The sequence below is a fragment of the Scleropages formosus genome, chromosome 10 (genome assembly GCF_900964775.1).
Source record: "Scleropages formosus chromosome 10, fSclFor1.1, whole genome shotgun sequence".
NCBI classification, from domain to species: Eukaryota; Metazoa; Chordata; class Actinopteri; order Osteoglossiformes; family Osteoglossidae; genus Scleropages; species Scleropages formosus.
In genome coordinates, this window is record NC_041815.1 from 16,799,978 (window position 1) to 16,821,307 (window position 21,330).

Consider the following 21,330-nt stretch of genomic DNA (forward strand, 5'->3'; position numbering starts at 1 on the left):
TCTCCTAGCCATGCAGTGCGAGCTGGGGGCTGCAGGTGTACGACCCCACAAGAGGCTGGGAATGCATGAACTGGGCTTAACTGGGCTGGGATGGGATTCTTTAGTGGGTGGCAAATGAAACACCAGCCCTTTTTGCCAGCTGTACTGCTACTAGGGTGGCAAGTGGAGGTTATGATAAAAACGAGCAGGTTTCCCTGTCTTGATTTAACCTTGGTTGTATGCATGCCTTGTATCTGCCTGCTAAGATTAGAGCTGCACATGGGACATGGTAGGATACGTTAACTGTAAATGAATATACATGGAGCGCGGTGGTGCAGTGGGTTGGACCGGGTCCTGCTCTCTGGTGGGTCTGGGGTTCGAGTCCCGCTTGGGGTGCCTTGTGGCGGACTGGCGTCCTGTCCCGGGTGTGTCCCCTCCCCCTCCGGCCTTACGCCCTGTGTTGCCGGGTTGGCTCCGGTTCCCCGTGACCCTGTATAGGACAAGCGGTTCAGAAAATGTGTGTGTGTGTGTGTGTGTGAATATACATGGTGGTAAAATGACTTGCTCACACACTGTCTGCTTTACTGCTGAAAGAGCATGCAAGTTTACTGGAACTCTCCCCTCCTCTTTTATGCACGTGTGTGTCTTATTTTTTTACCCATTTTATTCCTTTACAGGTTGAAGAGCAGCTTCCACTTTCGTGGCAGTGCAGAGCTGGTCACACAAAGAGCAGGAGAGTTCATGATTAACTGAATATCGAACACTGCGACTACCGTAAAACCGCCCAAAGATCATCATGGCAACTGACACAGAGGGTTACAGCCACATGACATTTCAGTGTTAGCCTGCTGTCAACCGCAATTACTGTCACAGGTTGGGAGGGACCAGGACAGGCCACCAAAACAGCACTTGTCAGCCACGTTATGTTCCGTCAGAATGCTGTGGTCAACTGTGTTAATCAACCAATCAATCAAAAGTTACGTAAAATCTCCTCACTTTTTGTCACAGACACAGCTGTTCAGAGCCTATTCCAGAATCACTGGGAGTTGGGCTAAAAGGAGTACGCCCTGGACAGGACACCTGAAAACTGCCAGTTGTTGGTCAGTAGCGCTCACACACACACACTTTATGGGCAAGTTAGAGTCACCTGAAAGAAACCCACACAAACACAGGGGGCATATGTAAATTCTACACAGGATGAGTTAGATTCCAACCCACCTGCTGCGCCACCATGCTGCCTGCTGTAATACCTTTTTACAATAAAGCCGAAAGAAGATCAAAGGAAACAGAAAAAAAGTTCCTGAAAACAAAACGCAGAGATTAAAACAAAGTGAAACTTGTAGTAAGCCCGTTGACATCCCACCTGCAGACAATAAAATGTTGCAGTCTCCTGTATCTGAAGGTTCTTGGCAGGCTCTGAAGGCACGGCTGGGGGTTGTGGGGGGAGTGGGGGAGTGGGGGGGTGGGGGGGGTGGCTTGTTTTCATTCCTCACACAAAATGTGTGGAAGTTCACACTCTGGTACTGTACCTAGCTGGTACAGGCTGTGAGGCAAATATTTGCATTTACATAGTCAAAACACGCCCGCCTACGGAATGAAGTCTTTTTATTCTTCATTTTATCTGGTGCTGCACAAATGTCTTTCTGTTACGTGTGTTTTTCAAGTAACTCAGAGCATTTTTAACGTGATATGTGTGAAATTATAATGATAATTCTGAATTAACATCAGTCAAATGATTCCAGTGATGCTTCCGGAAACCAGCGTGACATGGTTTAGTTGTAACGTGATATCCACAGCAGCATTTAAGTGATTGCGTGTGCATGCGTGTGTGTGCACGTGATTGTAGGAAGACTAACATTGTAAGTCGCTTTGGAGAAAAAGGTTAGCTAAATCAATATATATACACACACACACACTTTCAGAACCGCTTGTCCCATACGGGGTCACGGGGAACCGGAGCCTACCCGGCAACACAGGGCGTAAGGCCGGAGAGGGAAGGGGACACACCCAGGACGGGACGCCAGGCCGTCGCAAGGCACCCCAAGCGGGACTCGAACCCCAGACCCACCGGAGAGCAGGACTGCAGTCCAACCCACTGCGCCACTGCGCCCCCTTTTAAATCAATACATGTAAATGTAAATGTAAGTGAATGCACCGTGACAACATCTGAGATGGTGAGGAAGCCGGCCTTTTCCCCATGTTACACCACTGTCTGTGTGTGTGTGTGTGTCAGTTAGTGAGGGTGTCAGGGTAAAGGGGCACTGTTAAGTGCGTGGCACGGACTGGGACATTTTCTTGTTCTTTGCGTCTCTGAACTCTGGACGCGTGTTTGTCCTCTTCGCTTCATCATAGATAACCATCTCATTATGTAATGAGGGCTTGTAGAAACTCACCAAATTCTTCGGAGAGCACCAAGACAACACACCAGAATTGGTTCCATGTGGATATTTCTCTCCTGTTTCATTCCTTTTATATTTACGCAGAAGTTTGTCGTGCTAAAGTTACAATTGAATAAAATCGGACTTTAAGGTGACACGATGGCGTGCAGTGTTAAATACCGGATCCTTGCAGAAATTAAGCCCAAACATCTGCTCTCTGTAGATCACCACCACCCCTTATCCAACCATCCAACCCCAGCCCTTCACCTCACTGACTCTTCCCAGCATCTCCCAGGTGAAGGTCCCCATACTCCTACAGGCAAAAGGATCACTAGGGAAGCCAAAGAGTGACAGTGCTGAGAAAACACAGAAGCACAGCCATCAGGTGTGTGTGTGTGTGTGTGTGTGTGTGTGTGTGTGTGTGTGAGGATTGTGGGGGATAAACATCCATCCCCAGACCCTTGTCCTCGTCTTTGAGGAAATTCCCTTCTGGGGAGGGGGCTGTGGCAGGGAGGGGGGGTTTCTGAGTTACAAAAATAAACAGTCCTGTTGGAACACATCCTGGGGCAGTCCCTTCCCTTCATGAGACCTCAATGAGAGATGAAAGATAATCCTCATTTAAACACCGCCAATGAAGGCATAACCTATCTTTCCATGTTGCGTAAGGTCTGTGCACTTATTGCGCAACTGCTTCTCCTTCTCTCTGATTTACTCCTGTCTGCCGAAGGCCTCAACTGCAAGTGTGGGATTAGAACTCTTAGGGCGGTTGTTTTCCTTGCAGACTGGAAGTGTACGCATCTGGGATGCTGCTTTCCTGCACCTCCAAACATAATCACATGCGCAATATCAGCAAGAGGCAGGTGCACGGGAGCAGAGTGACAGCAGCGGTGATACATGTCACGTTTGTTTTTCGCAAACCATCCTATTTTTATAAATATTGGTGACAAAATTGGGGTACTCAATGCGAGCGCCAGCTTCCCACTGGGTAAAAGGTGCAAGGGAAAAGATGTTCTGCGTGCCTCTCTGCGGTTGCTTCACCATGTGCCACCAGGCTGACTGCTCAAGACACGTAGACGCATAGATTGCCTGGGGTCTGAAGAAGTTGCGCTAAAAAAGGCTGAGCTTCAGAATACAGTTTTTCAGTGTGACTTTTTCAGGGTCAAGTTCTCTAACTTCTGACACCTGCTTCTTTTCATTTGCCTCATTTCACATTATTTTTTCACCCGTAAAGGTTATAGTTGTGCAGAAACCCTAAAGTATGGGAGCATCAACTTGTTCTACAGCAAATAAGGTGTGGTATGTGATTATGGGGTGCGGTATGCACGGATATCTGGGATTATACAGAATCGTACCTGTGAACATACGCAAAACAAAAACACAGAATCTAGGATATGTGGCCTCTTGGAATCTTGATAATGAAATAATGCAATTTAAATATTACAATTCATTGGGAATAAGGTCAAGATTTCTAACAACTGTTTGACAGTCCACCGTTCCTTTGATTTAGCCTCCAGCGACTTGAGGTCTGCTGTGATATCGCTTGCATTCCGAGGAACTTATCTTAAACGCTCTTTCATCGACACACACAGTTTAAAGTAAGAATGGTTATAGATAAACTGCGATAAGAAATAGCAAGGAGTCTTTAGGGAGGTTGGATTACTACGGGTCCATTATTGACCCTCATATAATGGTGTGTTGCTAGGAGACACACATATAACAGTGCCCTGGTTTCTGGTCTTCCTGATGAAACAGAGATGGGTGACTTAAGTATAAATACAGAGTGAAAAAATAAAGCCGCTTGGCAGTTTAGACAGAGCATTGAGAGAACATACTAGAAAGGGGATTATTTTCTAGCTGAAAGACATTCTGTCAGTTCACAGGCATCCTGTTACAATGGAACCTCCTGCAACACTAACAAAAATGAAGGAATAATGAAATCATTTTTAAAATGCCCCGTTTGAAAAGTAAAAATGTTTTCTGCATAAAAAGTCACTTTGAAATAATGTTATTCTTTTTGAGTTTTTTTTTCCGCTCCTGTTTCTATGTCATTGTGTTTCAGAGAACAAAGTGACTGTAAGATTACCGCAGACAGTAATACTTTATGGAGATGAGAGGCACAAGAAGGGGCTCCAAACAAACTCACTGGCCAATAAGTTTAGACGGTAGCAAAGTAGTGTATAAAGTTTCAGGGTGTTCAGGAGTAAATCACTGGTTTTATGACTGATTGTGATGCATTTCATGTGGTTCTTCTCCAGCAATTTCTATGCAATATCCTTCACGGGGAGCCTAGCGTCTCATTACCTGTCTAACCCTGCTGCAGAACATCTTGTTTTCTGAGTTCTTCAGTGGAAGGAGAGTTCTAGGCCTTATCGCTGTTGGCATTCAGATAAGCTTTTGCCAGCGGGGCACTGTGTCTGGCACCAACAACATCGGCCTTGGCTGGCAATCACTCTCGTCAGTGTTGATCCAGGAGGACAGATTGCTTTTCAATACATCATCAAATGGCTCTCTTCATGTTCCTTTTGTTGAAAAGCCACCACTGGCTGGCCGACAGTAGGTTCCCACAGCGAAAGGACCGGCACGCCTTGAACGTGCTTATTTTTCTGAGTTGGACCCGAGAAGGATGGGAAGATAAAATGTTTAATGTGGACTATACTGCTATTTTGTTATTGATGTGTAACTAAGATAATTTATGATTTGCTCCGTGGGAAGTAGCTGTGCCTGTCTCATAGCACCGAGGGCAAAGCGTATGGCAAAAAAACAATGGGAAGAAATAGCCGACAGGTGTTTTGTTGGTGTAGGACCTCAGTTTAAGATGGATAACTTGCAGGATGTAAACCGCTGAAGAACCTGTACAGCAGACACGTGACTTACTGATTTATGTGCACATTGTCCTAGTCAACATTAGTACAAGATGCCTAGGATTTAATGTAGTATTTGTGACAGCACTTAGAAGTAGGGACAGCTGGTAGTGCAGTGGTTAGAACTGCTGTCTTTGTATCCAAAAGTTGCAGGTTTGATCCCCACCTCTGGTTGTAGTGTCCTTGAGCAAGGTACCTACCCTAAAATTGCCCTGCTGTATAAGTGGGTAGATAATTGTAGCCTTAACAATCTAAGCTGCTTTAGAAAAAGCATCAGCTCAATGAATAAATATAAGCACTGTGAAGATAAATATTGCCATCAGGTGTGCAGGGTATGGTACTGCAAAACAGAACACTAACATCTTTTCTGCTAGAATGAACCCTTCCTTTCTTGTTCACCATAGTTTCCCCATGGCGAGACCTGAGGAGGCCGGCCATGATGATACCAGCATTTCGTGTTGACAGAAGCTGATGACTGCACACCGCAGCAGATACGACGTGCCTATGCGAACCAGTACATCAACTTCTTAGCATTTAGCGACATTATTATTAATAGGCGTAAAGTGTCTTAAAGTCTTTTTTAATCTAGAATGCACGGGAGAGGTGGGCACCGCTGGCACTTGGACCCACGGAGGGGTTTTTTTTTCCCCCCTTCCCTTTTGGTTAGTAGTTTTTTTTTTGTTCCTTTCCTCCGTGGCCAGTTGACTCACTTACAGCTCTAATAATCACATAGCTATGCACTAATTTAATGTATAGGCAGCCTTTTATTTGTTATTATAGCTCCTGATCCTTAGTTCAGCGCTTTGTCACTGTGTGAGAAGAGTGCTCTATAACAATAAATTGAACTAAATTGAGTTGAACTAAGGTTAAAAAAAAAGGAAGGTGTAGATCCACATCTTTCAAAACTGCTGAAACAAAGAGTTTTATTTGTTCAGCAGTGTAGTAATGGAAAGCCACTCACATGAATATCAGCTTACAAAATGTACCGCACAGCCACATGTGCCAGGAAGCCAACACCGAAGACCACAAAAATAGACCCACATATGTCGTGTGTTCATGTTCCTGTGTTTCCTGAGTGAGTGTATCAATCCATACTGCTAAGATGCAACAGGATCATGCTTTAGGAACAAAGTACCAGGGAACAAAAAAATTGGGAAATCTGCAGACTCTTACTATTGTGTAAACAGAGATTGGATGGGAAAACTAAACTCCATGAAATCCTGGCATGGGTGACATCAAGGTATTTCTGTACAAAGACCTAACAAACAGAAGGCAACTGTTCTTTAACTTTATATTATCATGGTGTTCTGAATGTGCCGGGGGTGTGGTGGTGCAGCAGGTTTGGCCGGGTCCTGCTCTCTGGCGGGTCTGGGGTTTGAGTCCCGCTTGGGGTGCCTTGCAATGGACTGACGTCCCGTCCTGGGTGTGTCCCCTCCCCCTCCAGCCTTACGCCTTGTGTTGCTGGGTTAGGCTCCAGCTTGCCACGACCCCACTTGAGACAAGAGGCTTTGGCAAGTGTGTGTTTGTTTGTTTCTTTTGAATGTATGTTATAGCAATTCCAGCTGCATGAAAGAGTACAACTGTAAAAAATGACCTCTCATTTGGTTAAAAATACTTTTTTGGTAAAAAAGCTAAATGTAACATTTAAAACTGAACTTGAGAAAGGGCAAATCTGGCATACGAGCCTTACTGTAGATACAAAGGCCTCTGTCTCTCCACCGTAGCAAAAGCAATACACACCATAGTGGTCCTCTTAGAACTGGTTGGAGTGCATTTCATTCAACCCAATGTTAACAGCTATGAATACAGGTTATTTCTAAGAAAATATCACAAAATGAAAGAAAAACTGGATAAAAAATTGTGTCACAAGGAAACATCCAGGCTAATTGCTTTATTCCCTGTAGCAGGCAGATGCTGTGACAATTAAGGAGCAATTTGTGTGGACTATCTGACCTGTTCTCCTGTCCCACAGTCTCAAAAAACTGACAGACTCGATCTCGTGGAGTGTGTGGATCTCCACAAGTAGCCAAAGGTGCAGCTCTTGCAGTTTTCTTCTACTTCTGTCCAGATGCTGGGAAGAACTTCCTTTCAAACTCAATAGTTTTGCTTGTTTCACCTGCCTTCTGTTAAGAGCCCAGGAGTAATGATCAACTCTGTGCAGATGTCTCTGCTTCACCAAACAAAACGATACCATAACCATGTCCTGCAGATACGTCCTGCATTATCTCACATACTCGATTCACCTTCTTGTCCAGATCATAGTGATATCCCACCTGGATTACTGCAACTCTCTCCTGTCTGGTCTTTCAGTCTCCTCCATCAAACCTCTACAACCGATACAAAGCTGTTTTTCACCTACCAAAGGGTTCCTGTGTATCTACCCTCCTTGTTTCTCTCCGTTGGCTTGGTGCCCACGTGCCAATATCAGGTTCAAAACTCTGTTACGGCCTAGGAGACCATCAACAGATCTGCTCCTACTTACAGGACCTGATTTCTCTTCGTGCTCCACCCAGAGAGCTACGCTCCTCCATCTCTGTCTGCTTGGTGCTCCCAAGTACAAGGTGTCCAAAATCAAAAGCCCAAAGGTTCTCAGTTCTTGCTCCAGTGTGGTGGAGTGATCTCCCTCTAATCACTCAGAAACCTGCTCAACTTTCAAGAATCATCTCAAAACTTTCAAACTCACTTATCTCCAGATTTCCTATCTGCTCCGTAAACTCGCACTTTACTATTTGTTAAAAAGTACTTCCTTCCAATTCTATATGCAACCACAGGTGTAAAGTATGTTGATGCGAATGGTGACATCAGACAAGCTGATTGTACTTCGAGAATTGTGTCTGCATCAATAGCTCTCCACGTGTTGGGTGAAATGCACTTTGGTTTTCTCTGAGTTGTATGTTGGTTTGGAGAAAAGTGTCAGCTAAATGAACAAAATGTAATATAAATGCTTATCGCACATTTAGACACTCAGTGGGTTGCCATTCTGCCGGAACCTCCCACTTAGTCCTCCGAATGGGGTCCATAAATGCAAACACACAAGTGGCTCATTGGTTCAGTTACTCGTTCCAGCAGGGAATGAGAGGGACGGTGTGATACAGAATACTGCTATTGAGGCATTATACTGGGCTTCACATGAAAAGCTGATGTTAAGAACTTCTGCACTTCACACACTCAGTCCCAGCTGAAGGAAAGAAGACATCTATATCATTCTATAAAAGAATGTGTGATAGTGGCTTGAGTGTTCCTAGATTCCAGTCCCAGAGGAGTGGCTCCCTATGTGGTGAAGGAAGCAGCAGTACATTATCACTTACCCCTGGATTAATTCCTCAGCTTGTCATTTCTTCATTTACATATTCATCTTCACTCTCTTGTTGTACCCAGTTAAGTTTCCCCCTTGTCTTATATATTTACATACACATTTACTTGTTTAACAGACACTTTTCTCCAAAGCAGCTGCCAATGAACTCTATGGAGTGTTATCAGCCCACACACCTTATTCACCAAGGTGACTTACATTGGGTCACTCATCCATACATCAGTGGAACCTGAACAGGATGTCTTTGGACAGTGGGAGGAAACCAGAGCATACAGAGAGAACATGCAAACTCCACACAGAGCAGGGATTGAACCCATGTCCTCCTGCACCACCCAGGGGCACTACTCACTGTGCCACCCAAAGTGACTTACTATGTTAAACTACTTACAGCTATTCATCCATTTATACAGGGGGGTAACTTTACTGGCACAATGCAGGGTAAGTACCTTGCTCATGGTTACTTCCAGCAGAAGGAAGTAGGATTCAAACCTGGGATCTTTGGGCCCAAAGGCAGCAGCTCTAACCATTGCACCACCAGCTCCTTTCCTAAAGGAAAAAGAAAAATATATATAAGACATTTATACGAGCACATGCTCACAGAGGTGACCACATTCTCTGTTGGGCTAGGATAGTCTCAGGCTATGAAAGAGACAAATGAAATGATCAAGTAACACATGACTGGAGTTACTCAAAAACCAGTTAATAGAATTCAGCTCTGAAACAGGGTAAACATCCCTTAAATATGAAATAGGTCATTCCCAAGAGGGACTTGAAATGAGAATGAACATGTGGAAATGTGCAGTTTTAACAGGGTAAAAGGGAAAGAAAGAGAGTAGAAAGAAAGTAGTCCTTTCTTCAGCCACGGCATCATCAGTCTCCTTGAGCTCCTCACTGCCGTCATGGAAGTCTTAAAACAGATGCGCCATGATCTCAGGAGCAGAGTCCATAACTTCCTTTTTACCTACAGCTCCTTCTAGAGGCGCGATCATCATCCACAGGAAGCCTGAATGTTGAGTGTTTCAGTGATGCCCAGCAGGTGTCAGTGCTCTCCTGGATTCCGGGTAGAAGAACTCCAGTCAAAACTTGTGAGTTACCATCTCCAGGGGTGGTCACACTGAGGTATATGTAAGGCTGTACAGATGTAACATCTGTAGAGTGAATGTAAGCCATTCTCTGGAGTTCTGATATTCATGATTAATCACACAATCACACGATCTGTGCAGTGTGCATCTCTCTGTTTCACCAACAGTACAGAGTTATAATCCGTGCTGTAGGAGCGCAACGGATGTGTGGACAGTGAGACAAACTAAGGCAGCAACGTATGAATGCATAAAGGGCTGTACGTAAAGTTCAGGTGGGAGGTGCTCTGGTAGCTCAGCAATTCTGTTTACGGTTCAGAGGAGATGGAGAAAGCACCTGCTGAAATGCTCAGCCGCTTGAGACAGCATGTTCTGGAACACTTCCTCCTTTGCTCAGCAAACTGCGGGATATCATGCAAAAGCGTGTATTCAGCAGGCTGGGCTGGGGGTGCACTACTGCTCTTTGCAGCCAAGCTGGCTGAACAGCTAGGTAACTGGACAGCAGCCTACTAGATAACTGCCATGCTTAGAAAAACACTTCCGTGTGTGAGAAAAAGGTGTGAAGCGCTGTTTTGGGTATGCGCTCGGAAGCTGACCGTCGGCTGACTGCGTGACTTTATAGAAGCACTTGAGAATATAGAGGAAGGAAATGCTCTGGCCCTTTGTGGTTCAAAGTGATGAATTACGAAGATATTTTTTTACGGAAAATTTCTTCATTTTCTAAAATTTCCGTTTGAAGCTGGTCAGACGAGAGCTGTATGTATACGCTGAGCAGGACTGAATAGGAGTTTTTGGAGCAAACCCATTTTTATTTCCAGTTGTTTTGAACTGGGGGGTGTGGTGGTGCGGTGGATTGGACCGGGTCCTGCTTTCTGGTGGGTCTAGGGTTCAAGTCCTGCTTGGGGTGCCTAGTGATGGACTGGCGTCCTGTCCTGGCTGTGTCCTCTCCCTCTCCAGCCTTATGCCCTGTGTTGCTGGGTTAGGCTCTGGTTTGCCATGGCCCTGTATAGGACAAGCGGTTCTGTGTGTGTCATTTTAAACTCGCTTTGATTTTGTTGTATCTCGAAGTTAATAAAATGTAAAAATAACACATCCGTGTATTTTTTTGTAATTTATTTAGCCATATCTGACATTTTTTACTGTTTCAAATTCAAAAATACACTGAGGGATAATCTGTCAAACTCAGCTTGATTGTGACTTCAAATTTGAAACAGACCTCTGGCCCAAGTTACGGTAATAATTTCAGCAGCCGGCGTGTTAGCGATATCTCCCATACATTCTGTTTCTCTACAAGCTCTTGAATAATAGTGGAGGCGCTTGAATGACAGCAGTAATAAAGAAAATACCTCAGCATACACAGAATATAATAATATACCTGGAAGACATAGTCTCTCACTTTCTTGAGGACAACAGAGTTTGACCCGGTGTTTGTAAGAACAGATGGTGAATCATGGTAATTAATTTCATCGACACCGCTGGCTAATGTGGGAGAGTAGATGTGCACATTGGGATCAGATATTGGGGCAAATGTTGTTAATCCAGCGCTGAGCAAATTTAGGCCCAGCAGCCGCACAATTTATCATTCTCTGGCTGGAGAATCATATAATAAAGGGAGGGAAGTGGGAGAAATCATAATACATGAAAGGGAAACACAAAAACTAGACTGAATGAAGAAACATCATGAGAAAAAGTCTGGATGGAAGAATGTGTCTGTGTTTCGCTGTAAACATGAGGAAATTCCTGCAAAGCAACCTGTGCTACCGTGAGTTTTTCCACAGTCCATGGGATGGGTGGGGCAGCGAAGACCAGCCGGCCAGCGTGCGCCAACAATCGGAGCAGGGGCACTAGTGACTGCGAGCTCAAATTCAAAATAGAACAATGGCAAGTGAGGTAATGAAATCAGTGACAAGTGAATAAATCTTGCATCTTATGTGACTTATGAATGAATGAATGAATGGATGGATGGACGGATGGATGGATGGATGGATGGATGAATGAATTACGGACACTCACTCTGCTTTGTCCATTATTTTGCGATTGTCCTTGGGGAGCGAATGTGTTAGAAACAAAATCTAAATACCTCTCTGCAGTTCCACCAGCACTTTATACCCAACAGAGGAAGTGGAATGTGGTTTTGATTCTCAGTTTTCGTCGCTCTACCAAAAATCCGCGCATCTAAATAATGATCGAAAATATTACAACTGAATTTACCGAATCGGAACTGTTTGTGGTTAAGCAATCTAAGCCAACAGACTCGGTTTCCGTACGTAATTGGCAGGCTGCATTCACACGTTTTCAATCAGTTTCCCTCAGGAGGCCACTGTTTGCTCTGCATTTGGTGCAATGTTTCTATAAAATGTTTCCACACATACACCCTTAGGGAATAAATTGGCCACCGCATTTCACAACCACTGCTCTTCTTCATGGATACGGTGGCTTTATTTGGCTTTTCTAGTTTCTCAGAACTATCTTTGTTCATCTGTACTGGAGGAAAGCATGTTTTGTCTCTTACTGTTTCTAGAGGTGGGTACTAACAAGGCACCTTTACTCTGCTATTTAGGTACATTTCTGGAACAGCTGTGCAACAATATTTCTTACCTTTGCTTACTATATTTTACGATGAGCTTGTGGGTTGCATGATAGTCACCTCTTCTTTTTCGCCACTTTCCGCTTGAATGCATCCGAGGCACACGACTTCTCAAGGAGATGTGACGCAGTAAGGAATGGGGGAACCAAAACTGTATTGGAAGGGGTCCGGACACATCCAGGGGACCACTAGGTTGCATCTTTTTGTGCTTCACAATTTTCTCTTTTCTCCACACTCTCCGCTCTCTGCTGCCGGTCACTATTACCAGATATCTAGCCATACATGACAGCTTCTTGACCGTTTGTGACCCGGCCTATCCTGGTGCTCCAAATGTGAAACACAGACTGAGTAGGTGCATGTCCCTCTAGCGTCATTACGTTACTCCCCAGCCATATAACTGCGATCATATAAAAGTGCGGGTGCGAGGCTGCTTCCAAAATCAAAGTCGTGTCTACACTCACACATGACAAAGAGGTATGCTGAGACCTTCACGCGCAGAGCCGCAGCACCACCGTCTTTCCGGTATTTCTCACAGAAGCCACACGCGTTGAGGGTCTTCACGCAGCAGGTCTCAGGGAAGGTCTCGCTGCTCGAAATGCCACATAGCGGAACTACCTTCCTGCATGAAACACGAAGCAGCCGGAGCTTTGTCGGAGAAACGGATCACCAGACTGAGGTCGTGATGGAAGTCCTCTGTTGCCTGGGTGCTGTCCTGAGCTCTGTCAAAGCTGCACCCAACTCCTGCAGCACATTCTTTAGTCTCCTGTGCTCCTCACTCTGCATTATTTACCCTGTTTAATCTGCACTTTGAGTGAAGGAAGTCCTTTACTCAAAACTGTCTTCCTCAGGAGCCATATAAGTGTCTGTCTTAGTGCACTGGTGCTTCCCTCCCTGCATTTTTGCACATCAAAACCTCTTTTCAGCTTTATCTGAAACTGAAATTACATGCTAGGTTTTTATGTAAATGCCAAAACTGATAGGACAGTTTCATTATGTACAATTTTATAAATGCCGAAGCCATCAGTGAGCTTTAAAAACATCGTACAAATAATGAATAAAATTAACTCCGTGTGCAAAACCACTGAATGAAACCACCAAACTGTAAAGAGAAAATACATGAGGGGTCTCAGAAGAGACCACGGAATCGTTTTGCAACTGATGGTGCTCGGAAGGAAAGCCCTATTAATTCCTCTGTTGCTTTTCATTCTTTGCATTTCATGCAATTCACTTACTACAACCGGAGCTCAGTCAAGTACATCAGCCTGAGTTTAATTATTTGGTTATTTTGTTTTATTGTATGATTGATAACAATTCACGACAAAATGCCCAAAAAGTGGCTAACATTAGGGAGAAGTCCTTGACATCCTAAATCTGCCAGATGAATCCAAGTATTCCAAGGAATATCATTATAGACATCAGCTGGACAAGTGTTTCCACACTTCTCCTGCATGAAGACACAAGTAAAAGAAGTGTTCTGCTTGCTGCTGAGGAAGGAGGAGAAGGTGGACCTTGGACTGTGTTCCCTGTTCCTCCTGGGGAGTGAAAGAGCTACTGCTGCCACAACGAATGCTGAACTACTAATCAGAGCCATCCAAAGGAGCTTGAGATGTTCTGCTTCTACCCTTTTCAGGATCATCGTATCAGAAGCAAACAACTTCTTAGATCATACCATTTAAGGAGTGAAATGAGTTGAAAAGGATGCGAAGGCAGAGGGGTTTGAAGAAAATCAGCCACAGTTATGCCAAATGTTCAGAATTTTTTAAGTGCAAGCTTGTAAGCGAAACGTGAGAAACACCACTGGATAATTCTCTCTAGCATTTATTTTCATACAGAGCACTTTTTCTTCCAGCAGAATTTGACTATTATTTAAAAATCCAAATGCGACTGAAGTTTGACGGATTTTGGGCTCTCTACTCTAATTCCAGGATTGCATTTGAAGAAGTGTCCATTTACAATGACATGTCACAATTAAACAGACGGGTGGGAAATGAGCAATAAGGTCTCATGACATCTTCCAGTCACTCGAGACCAAAACAGGTTGAATTGCTGCTGATCTCTTACTAAACACTTAACCTTTACTAACACATAACATTTTAAAGTGACGCACTTCCTATCAATATGTGTCATAAACAACCGTTTTCTTCTTAGGCTAGATATAGGTATTATTTTTCAATAATACTCTTAAATGATTTCCAACCTCACGGGATAAAAACAAGACTAAATGAAAGTAAGTTTAAGAGAAAAACACAGAGAAGTGTGATAATCTAAAAGTTTATTTCCAGTAAATGTTTCTATATACATTTTCTGAATGACTATTTGTGTTCTAAACAATTTACCCTGTTAGTAAGAAGCTGTCATGCTACTGGTATTTGGCAGTACATTTCTGATATAATTAGAATTGTGCTGTACAAATATTACATCTCTATGTAGGTGAAACAATTGACCACAAAGAGCCAAAAGGCCAATAATTTGCTTAAAAGAACAGTGATATGCACTTTGTATTGGTATCTTATACTTTAGGAAAAGTACCCCATTTCCAGGTAACGTGTGAGAAATAGCTACACTAAAGTCTTAGAGACCTTCATCCTCACTCTCACAACACAACAGAAGTAATGCTCCTCAGCAGCAAGAACATCCTAACATGAGTATACAGAACAATCTGCATTTAAAGGTTGTGTGGCATTTATTTTGCAAATATGTACCAAAACTGTTCACTTTCAGAAAAAGCCGTGTATGATACAGAATTTATCTAAAAACATAATGCACCAACTAACAAAGCATATATATATTTATTTTATGTAAATATACTGTATATATAAATATATTGTTTATATATAAAAATAGATTATTTATATCATATATCAATATTAATGTATTGCATATATGGTAATAAATATTAACATACTAAGATATCGATATGTTGTGTATAATAATATATAATGTATATAATTGTACATTCTTGCATACTACAATATAAATTGAAAAACTGAGGTTACTGGGGTGTTTTTTATGGCCATAAGAGGATTTGAAGGTAAACCCAGCAGTCACGATTGCTTCTGACCGTTGGACTCTACAGAGGCACCGGGCTCTGCCGGCAGAGTCATTGCCGGAAAGGCTGCTGGGGGGCGGAGCTTGCGCATTGAACTACGCACATGTGGCACGGATGCTACGGACTCGGTGGAGTGATTGACGGCACGCGGTTGCAAGAAGCTGGCAGAGGAGCTGGGGTAGCTGCGAACTGAGGGTGTCAGGGCATCAGGGGAGCAGGGGGCTGGTGGCACAGGGCCGGTGTGGCCGGTGGGTCCGTTTGTTTCGGATGGGCTGAGCGAGACGTCAGGAGAGGAGTCTTCACCATCCTATGACAAAAAAAAACATGCACAAAATGAATGTTGAGGGTCTCCCGGGATGGATCTGTACTTTCGGTCACATGAGATGGGGAGCCAAACATGCATAAATAAGTGTTTACCTGTTCTTTCAGAGTGGTCAGAGACATGTGATTTCTGTATTCTCGTTCCATTGTTTTGGGTACAACATCAACTGTGACAAAGTAGAAGTTTTCAGACGGGAAAAGTATCGATATGTTTACACGATCTTATGGATGAGAGTTGATTATTCCACAGGTAACGACAGCAGTGCAGAATAGATGCATTATTTTTATTTTTTTATTTCTTACCCTCATTCTTGGCTGGGTTCTGAGCCACATACTTCAAGGTGTTATGCTTGACAGACTGATGTTTTTTTCTACAACAAAATAATTTAAAAATGCATTTTAATGGCATTATTCCATGTCTGTCAAGTACTCGTTTTATCTTAAGCAGCCCACAGTTGATTTTCACTCAGTAAAAATGTCCCGCTAAGGTGGGAGCGACCTAAAATTTACTGCATGAACTACTGAAAATGTATAGAATATCAGTTTAAAAAAATCAAAACAGTCAGTAGACAGATTAAAATTCACTCATTTTTTGCAACCATTGTACTAGTTAATGGTGAGTTTCAACCTTCTTGAACAGATGGCTCCAACCTTGCCCACTTTTTGTTTTCCGCAAAGGTGAACCGAGCTCCAGTACACCGGATATTTATTGGCTTATCCTATGTCTGCGGACCATGGGCTTGTTGTTCGGTGTCAGGGGTTGGTATTTATTGTGCAGCCCTGGGACTGCAGGCCATCCCGTTGGGAACCCAGGGCAGAAGAAACACAGAGGAGTTCTTACTTTTCTGAAGGCTCCCAGCAGGCACACACGATCACCAGGGTAACAAGGAGGAAAATCCCACCGGTACAGAGGATGATGTACAGAGAGCTTCGCCCTAAAAATAAACGCAGGTGTTACCCAGAAACTTACAAAGCCGGTATTGTTCAAAAAACAACCGTCTGCTCAATCTTGCATGAACCGTCTCACCAGTAAAATGAAAGTGCCAAAATGAAGCTGGAGGAAATTTGTCTTGGGCTCGGGGTCAACGCTGACATATTCCTCTACCCTGATAACTTGGCTACAGATATTGGAGTTTATGAGCTCTTCTGAAACAGCAATCAAAGTAAGGGAAAATGGCTGCAAAGGTTGGAAACCTCCCTAAATCGGAGCCCTTCTGGCATCAGACCCTCGTGAATGAAAGCACAAATACGGTCTCCGCGATTGCGACGACTGCTTATGTTGATGTACGGCCTTCGCGAAGAGGTGCTTTCAGTCGTCGTAAGGAGGCAGAGGGTGTGAACGAAGGTACGGGGCTGTGCTGGCCTTTCCCGTCCCTTCTTTCACCATAACAATAATAGAGTGCAGGGATTACTTTGATTTACCGGCCCGTGACTCTTTCCAGGCTGCTGGGGTCGATGCAGGAGACACTGTGTCTGCTGGAACAGGATTCTTTCGGCATGAAGCAATGTTTGTACCTTCATTGTAACTTTAAGCAGGACTCGGTTTACTGCGCGCTCAGGAGATTAACTGATGCTTGGACACTGTTAGACAGCCAAACAGCACAGACGGGCCTGACATCAGGGAACCGTTGCCACTGAGAATACAGCCCCGGTAGCCAGGTAAGTGATAAATAACACATCCGCTCTGATGGTGACAGACAGTCAGGTTGGCTGAGAACGGTTCCAATACAAAGGTTTCCAGTGTCTGTGGGTGATCGGTAATGCGGGCTGCGAAAGCTGCCCATCAAGAGAGCCGAGCGGCGCGGAACGGACATGAAGCCACCAAAGCCAAATGGAGAAAACATTCCAGATTGACATGACAAAGCATAGAAACAGAAACCCTTATTGCTACAACCTAAAGGGAATTGTCTGGTGGCTTGTGAAGGTATTATAGATCTAGTCTTTTTGGTTCCCTTTTTTGAAAATTATTAAAGGCAGACAATTCCAAAAAGACATGATGCAAATGAATCCCAAAAAATGTTGCGCTATATTATTAGTGAAAAAGTTTTTTTTTTTTAAATTCAGCCAACACGAACTGCTGCAAGAGCTGATGTCGTGAAGCTGCTCTTTAAGCTGCGTCCTGTGCTGAAGGTATTAACAGGCGGGATGCGGACAAGAAGCTTCCATCCACCTACTGTAGACAGTGAGCTTGACAGGCCTGCTGCCCATACTGCCGATGGGGTTCTCCACAAGGCAGAGGTAGACACCGTCATCTTCCATCAGCACTCGCGCCATGGTCAAACTCTTCTGGTCATGCGACAGCAGTAGGCGTGAATCGTTTGCCAGCGGCTTTCCGCCTTTCATCCAGCTGTAGGTGGTCCTGGTTCCGTTATCGTGGGAACAGTTCAGGGTGAACCGCTCGGTAAGCTCCAGAACGGTGTGAGCCTCCATCTGCACTCGAGGTCTGGACACGGGCTCTGGGGGCGTGGAGTGTTTTGATCAGTTGGGTGAACATCACAAAACACAGATTTCAAACAGAGTGCTGCAGAATACTGTAGTTTATTTATAAAAGGAATATTTTCCTCTTCTTTTATAGTCTAACAGTTTGACAGTAACATACTACTGTTTAACACATCAGATGACACAACTTAACGTTTACATTTGCATTTATTCATGTAGCAGACGCTGTGCTCTAAAGTGACGTGCATCTCATAGAAATACAATTTGTATATTACATTAGGAGAAAGAGAGACATAGTTGCAGATGTGTGATTCTCAAGTATATTTACTGCGTTTCTTACCACCATACGGACCAATGTTCGTCACACGGGTAGCTGCGTAAAACTTTCAGAATATCGACGATTCGTGATGACCTTCCTAATAATTTTTTTTTTGAGATACATACAAACGTTTACGTACATCACAGGAGTAGCTGCTTAAAGGCTTATCTGGGCATGATCTTAAAGTTATGGTGCATGAACATATATACAGTACCTTACACGAACTTAAGAGATCGGGGCGAAGTGAATCTGGAGGAGGTGAGTTGTCAGACCGTTTTTAAATGTCGACAGAGTTTCAGCAGTTCTGAGTGAGAGGGGGAGGTCGTTCCGCCACGACGGAGCAAGCTAAGCTGCACCGAATTTCTCTTCTGTGTACACATTAGTTCACAGGTTCTATTGCTTTCTGTGAAAGTGCATCTAAGTAATCATCTCTCTGAAAGGTAAACTATGTGCTTTTTACTGTGACAAATCCTGAACCCTGTTCGACCCCATAATGCTGTGCACTTACCATCCACAGTGAGATTGACACTGTGCTCCCCAGTGAATACGTCATCAGTGATGGATATCTCCACCTCATAGGTGCCCTCGTCTGCCATCCGCAGGCCATGGAGAAGCAGAGTCCCGTTGTCAAACACCCGGATGCGGCCCCTGTACTCAGGCCGCAACGTTCCGATGAGCTCGGCACCGATGGACTGGACCACGGTCACAGACTTGTCCCTCTTTAACTGCCACTTGATGATTGGTGGGCCATCACTGGCACTGGAATAGTTGACCAAGAGCAGGGCCTCCGCACCCAGTATACCACGGACCAGTGCAACAGGACTGCTGATGTGTACCGCTAGGACGCCACCTGGACATGGGCGGCGGGGAAACAGCCGAGTGAGCTGCATTATTATTATTATTATTATTATTTTAGCCGGTGCTATTTCCACAAGCAACTTTCGTTGCTGGAGTTGAACTCTTCATATAATCCAAGACTTAATGAAGAAATCCTCATTATGTAACTGAAGGACACAATGGAAAGAATCCAGTAGGGACTACGCTCTACAGTTCCAAAACATTAGGAAGCCTGATTCTAGTGGGATTGCCATCAGGCAGTGCCAAGGGCTGCTGGCATCTAAACTCCCCTGGCTGGACCACGTGGCATCACTGTCGTCATGGAAACTCTTCTACCTCTCAGCGTGTTGCCAGGATGAGCAGACAAAAAGCAGAGCTGTTGGACCACTTTTCTCCCAGGCAGGCCACTCGAAGTGACATGGTCTTTGTGGGGACTGGGGGTGGAGAAACATCCGGGAGCACCAACAGCATGGAGCACTGTATAACCTAAACCTGCTGCATAGCTACCTCGGTACCCACCGACCACCCAGAGGGCTGTAGGATGGTGCCCCAGAGTTATTTCCAGGTCTTTCTGAAAGAGCTTTGCTGGTCTCCCCAGGCTCAGCAAAATTTGGAAAACAATGACTTGTGTTTCAGATCTTTCCGGATGCTTAAGGTACCCTTGCCCTTGTATGACCAAAGCAAGCTATGCTCAACAAATAAATCATAGGTGTGGTGTGGGGGTGGTTGTGAACCCGGCAGACATTTGTGTATAACTCGCTACTATAACTGTGTACTGGAGCTATTTTTTGGTCCTCCAAGACCAGTCAATATTTTTTGCTCCACCAATAATATGGAAACGAGTGAGTGGCCACCACGAAAATGTATTAATCTCTCTTCACCACTTAGACCTTCCCATCTTATGAACTTGAATGACATAACCCAAAAGGTGAAACGCACACTTTGCATTATCCCAGATATACAGAAATAAATCTCTGCTCTCTCGTGACTGCCGAAAGACACCCCTATGCCCTGGACAGGTACCATGCAGATATGCTGACTAACCTTAGATGGAACCGACTGAAAAAGGAGGGCACCGTTTAAATGTTGAAGAAGGTATTTTAAGTGAAAAAAGTGGCAGAAAAGGATAACAGAGCTGCATATGTAACACGCATAACACTAATTACAACTGAAGTATTGACTGTGTAGGATTTTCACAGTTCTTATGAAGTGACATTTGATATGCATCTTAGGAAGTGTCACACATTTCATTTTGAGCTGCTTTAAATATTTCTCTTCCACCGAATCTGAAAAAATGTTCCTGTTTTAATTACAACTGTGCACACGAGCAATTGTGAATGATTTAATGTATCCAGTAAAATGAAGTAAACACAGATTTCCTTTTACACAAAAGTTCACATTTCACCAACGCCTGTTACTGAAGGAAGTTATTTTGCCCCCCAAAAGAGTAACACGGCAAAAAAACATAAACTGTAGTGATTTATTATTTGAAATGGAAATTTTTCTGAGGAAGGTAACATACTGTTTAATTAGAAGCAATACAGTAAATATAAAACGACTATAGCTATAACTATATTGTTACTATGTATTACGTAGACACACACACACACACACACACACACACACGTACACTTTTCACATGTCAAAAATGCTGCATTTTTAAATGACAAAAAAAAAGTAGAAGTGAACTTCAGGTAAGAAACGTTGTGCAGTTTTCTCCTACCTGAGATGGAGAAAATAAGGATGATTTGCCAAAGTGTGGGAGAGACTGGCGCGCTGAAAGGAGCTATCCTGTGTGCCCTCATCTTGGGTTTGGTGGTGGGTTTCTCTCCCACGCAGTCAGCATGACGGCTTTAGCGGCGTGTCCCTGACAGTCAGCGCAGTCCCTCTGCCAGGCTGGGCTCGGCCCAGCATGCACAGGGAATACTGTGCGACTCTATGCTTGTGCCGCTGTGTATGTGTGTGTGTGCGTGTGTGTGTGTGGGTCTGGCACACCCCACGCCCACTCTCTCCCCCCAACATCTTGCTCTTGCTGCGGAGACAAAGACGTGTTTATTTGACCCCTTTGACTGTATCCGGACCCCCCGCCGTCGGGCCTCAATTCCATACGCGGTCATCGCCGCCGCTGCCGCGTCCCAGGCTTCCGCGGACGCTTCCGACCCCTAGGA

General features: G+C 44.2%; 1 protein-coding gene across 1 annotated transcript; it reads right to left on the bottom strand.

Annotated features, from left to right (window-relative positions):
• Nucleotides 1-15,167: 15,167 nt before the first annotated feature.
• Nucleotides 15,168-21,112, bottom strand: hepacama (hepatic and glial cell adhesion molecule a). Its single transcript, XM_018742763.2, has 7 exons — nucleotides 20,886-21,112; nucleotides 18,834-19,175; nucleotides 17,742-18,023; nucleotides 16,409-16,502; nucleotides 15,871-15,938; nucleotides 15,664-15,734; nucleotides 15,168-15,553 (listed from the first exon to the last, which is right to left on the bottom strand). Exons 1-7 carry the CDS (start codon nucleotides 20,965-20,967, stop codon nucleotides 15,242-15,244), a joined length of 1,251 nt encoding a protein of 416 aa, XP_018598279.1. The 5' UTR covers nucleotides 20,968-21,112; the 3' UTR covers nucleotides 15,168-15,241.
• Between the last annotated feature and the right edge of the window lie 218 nt (nucleotides 21,113-21,330).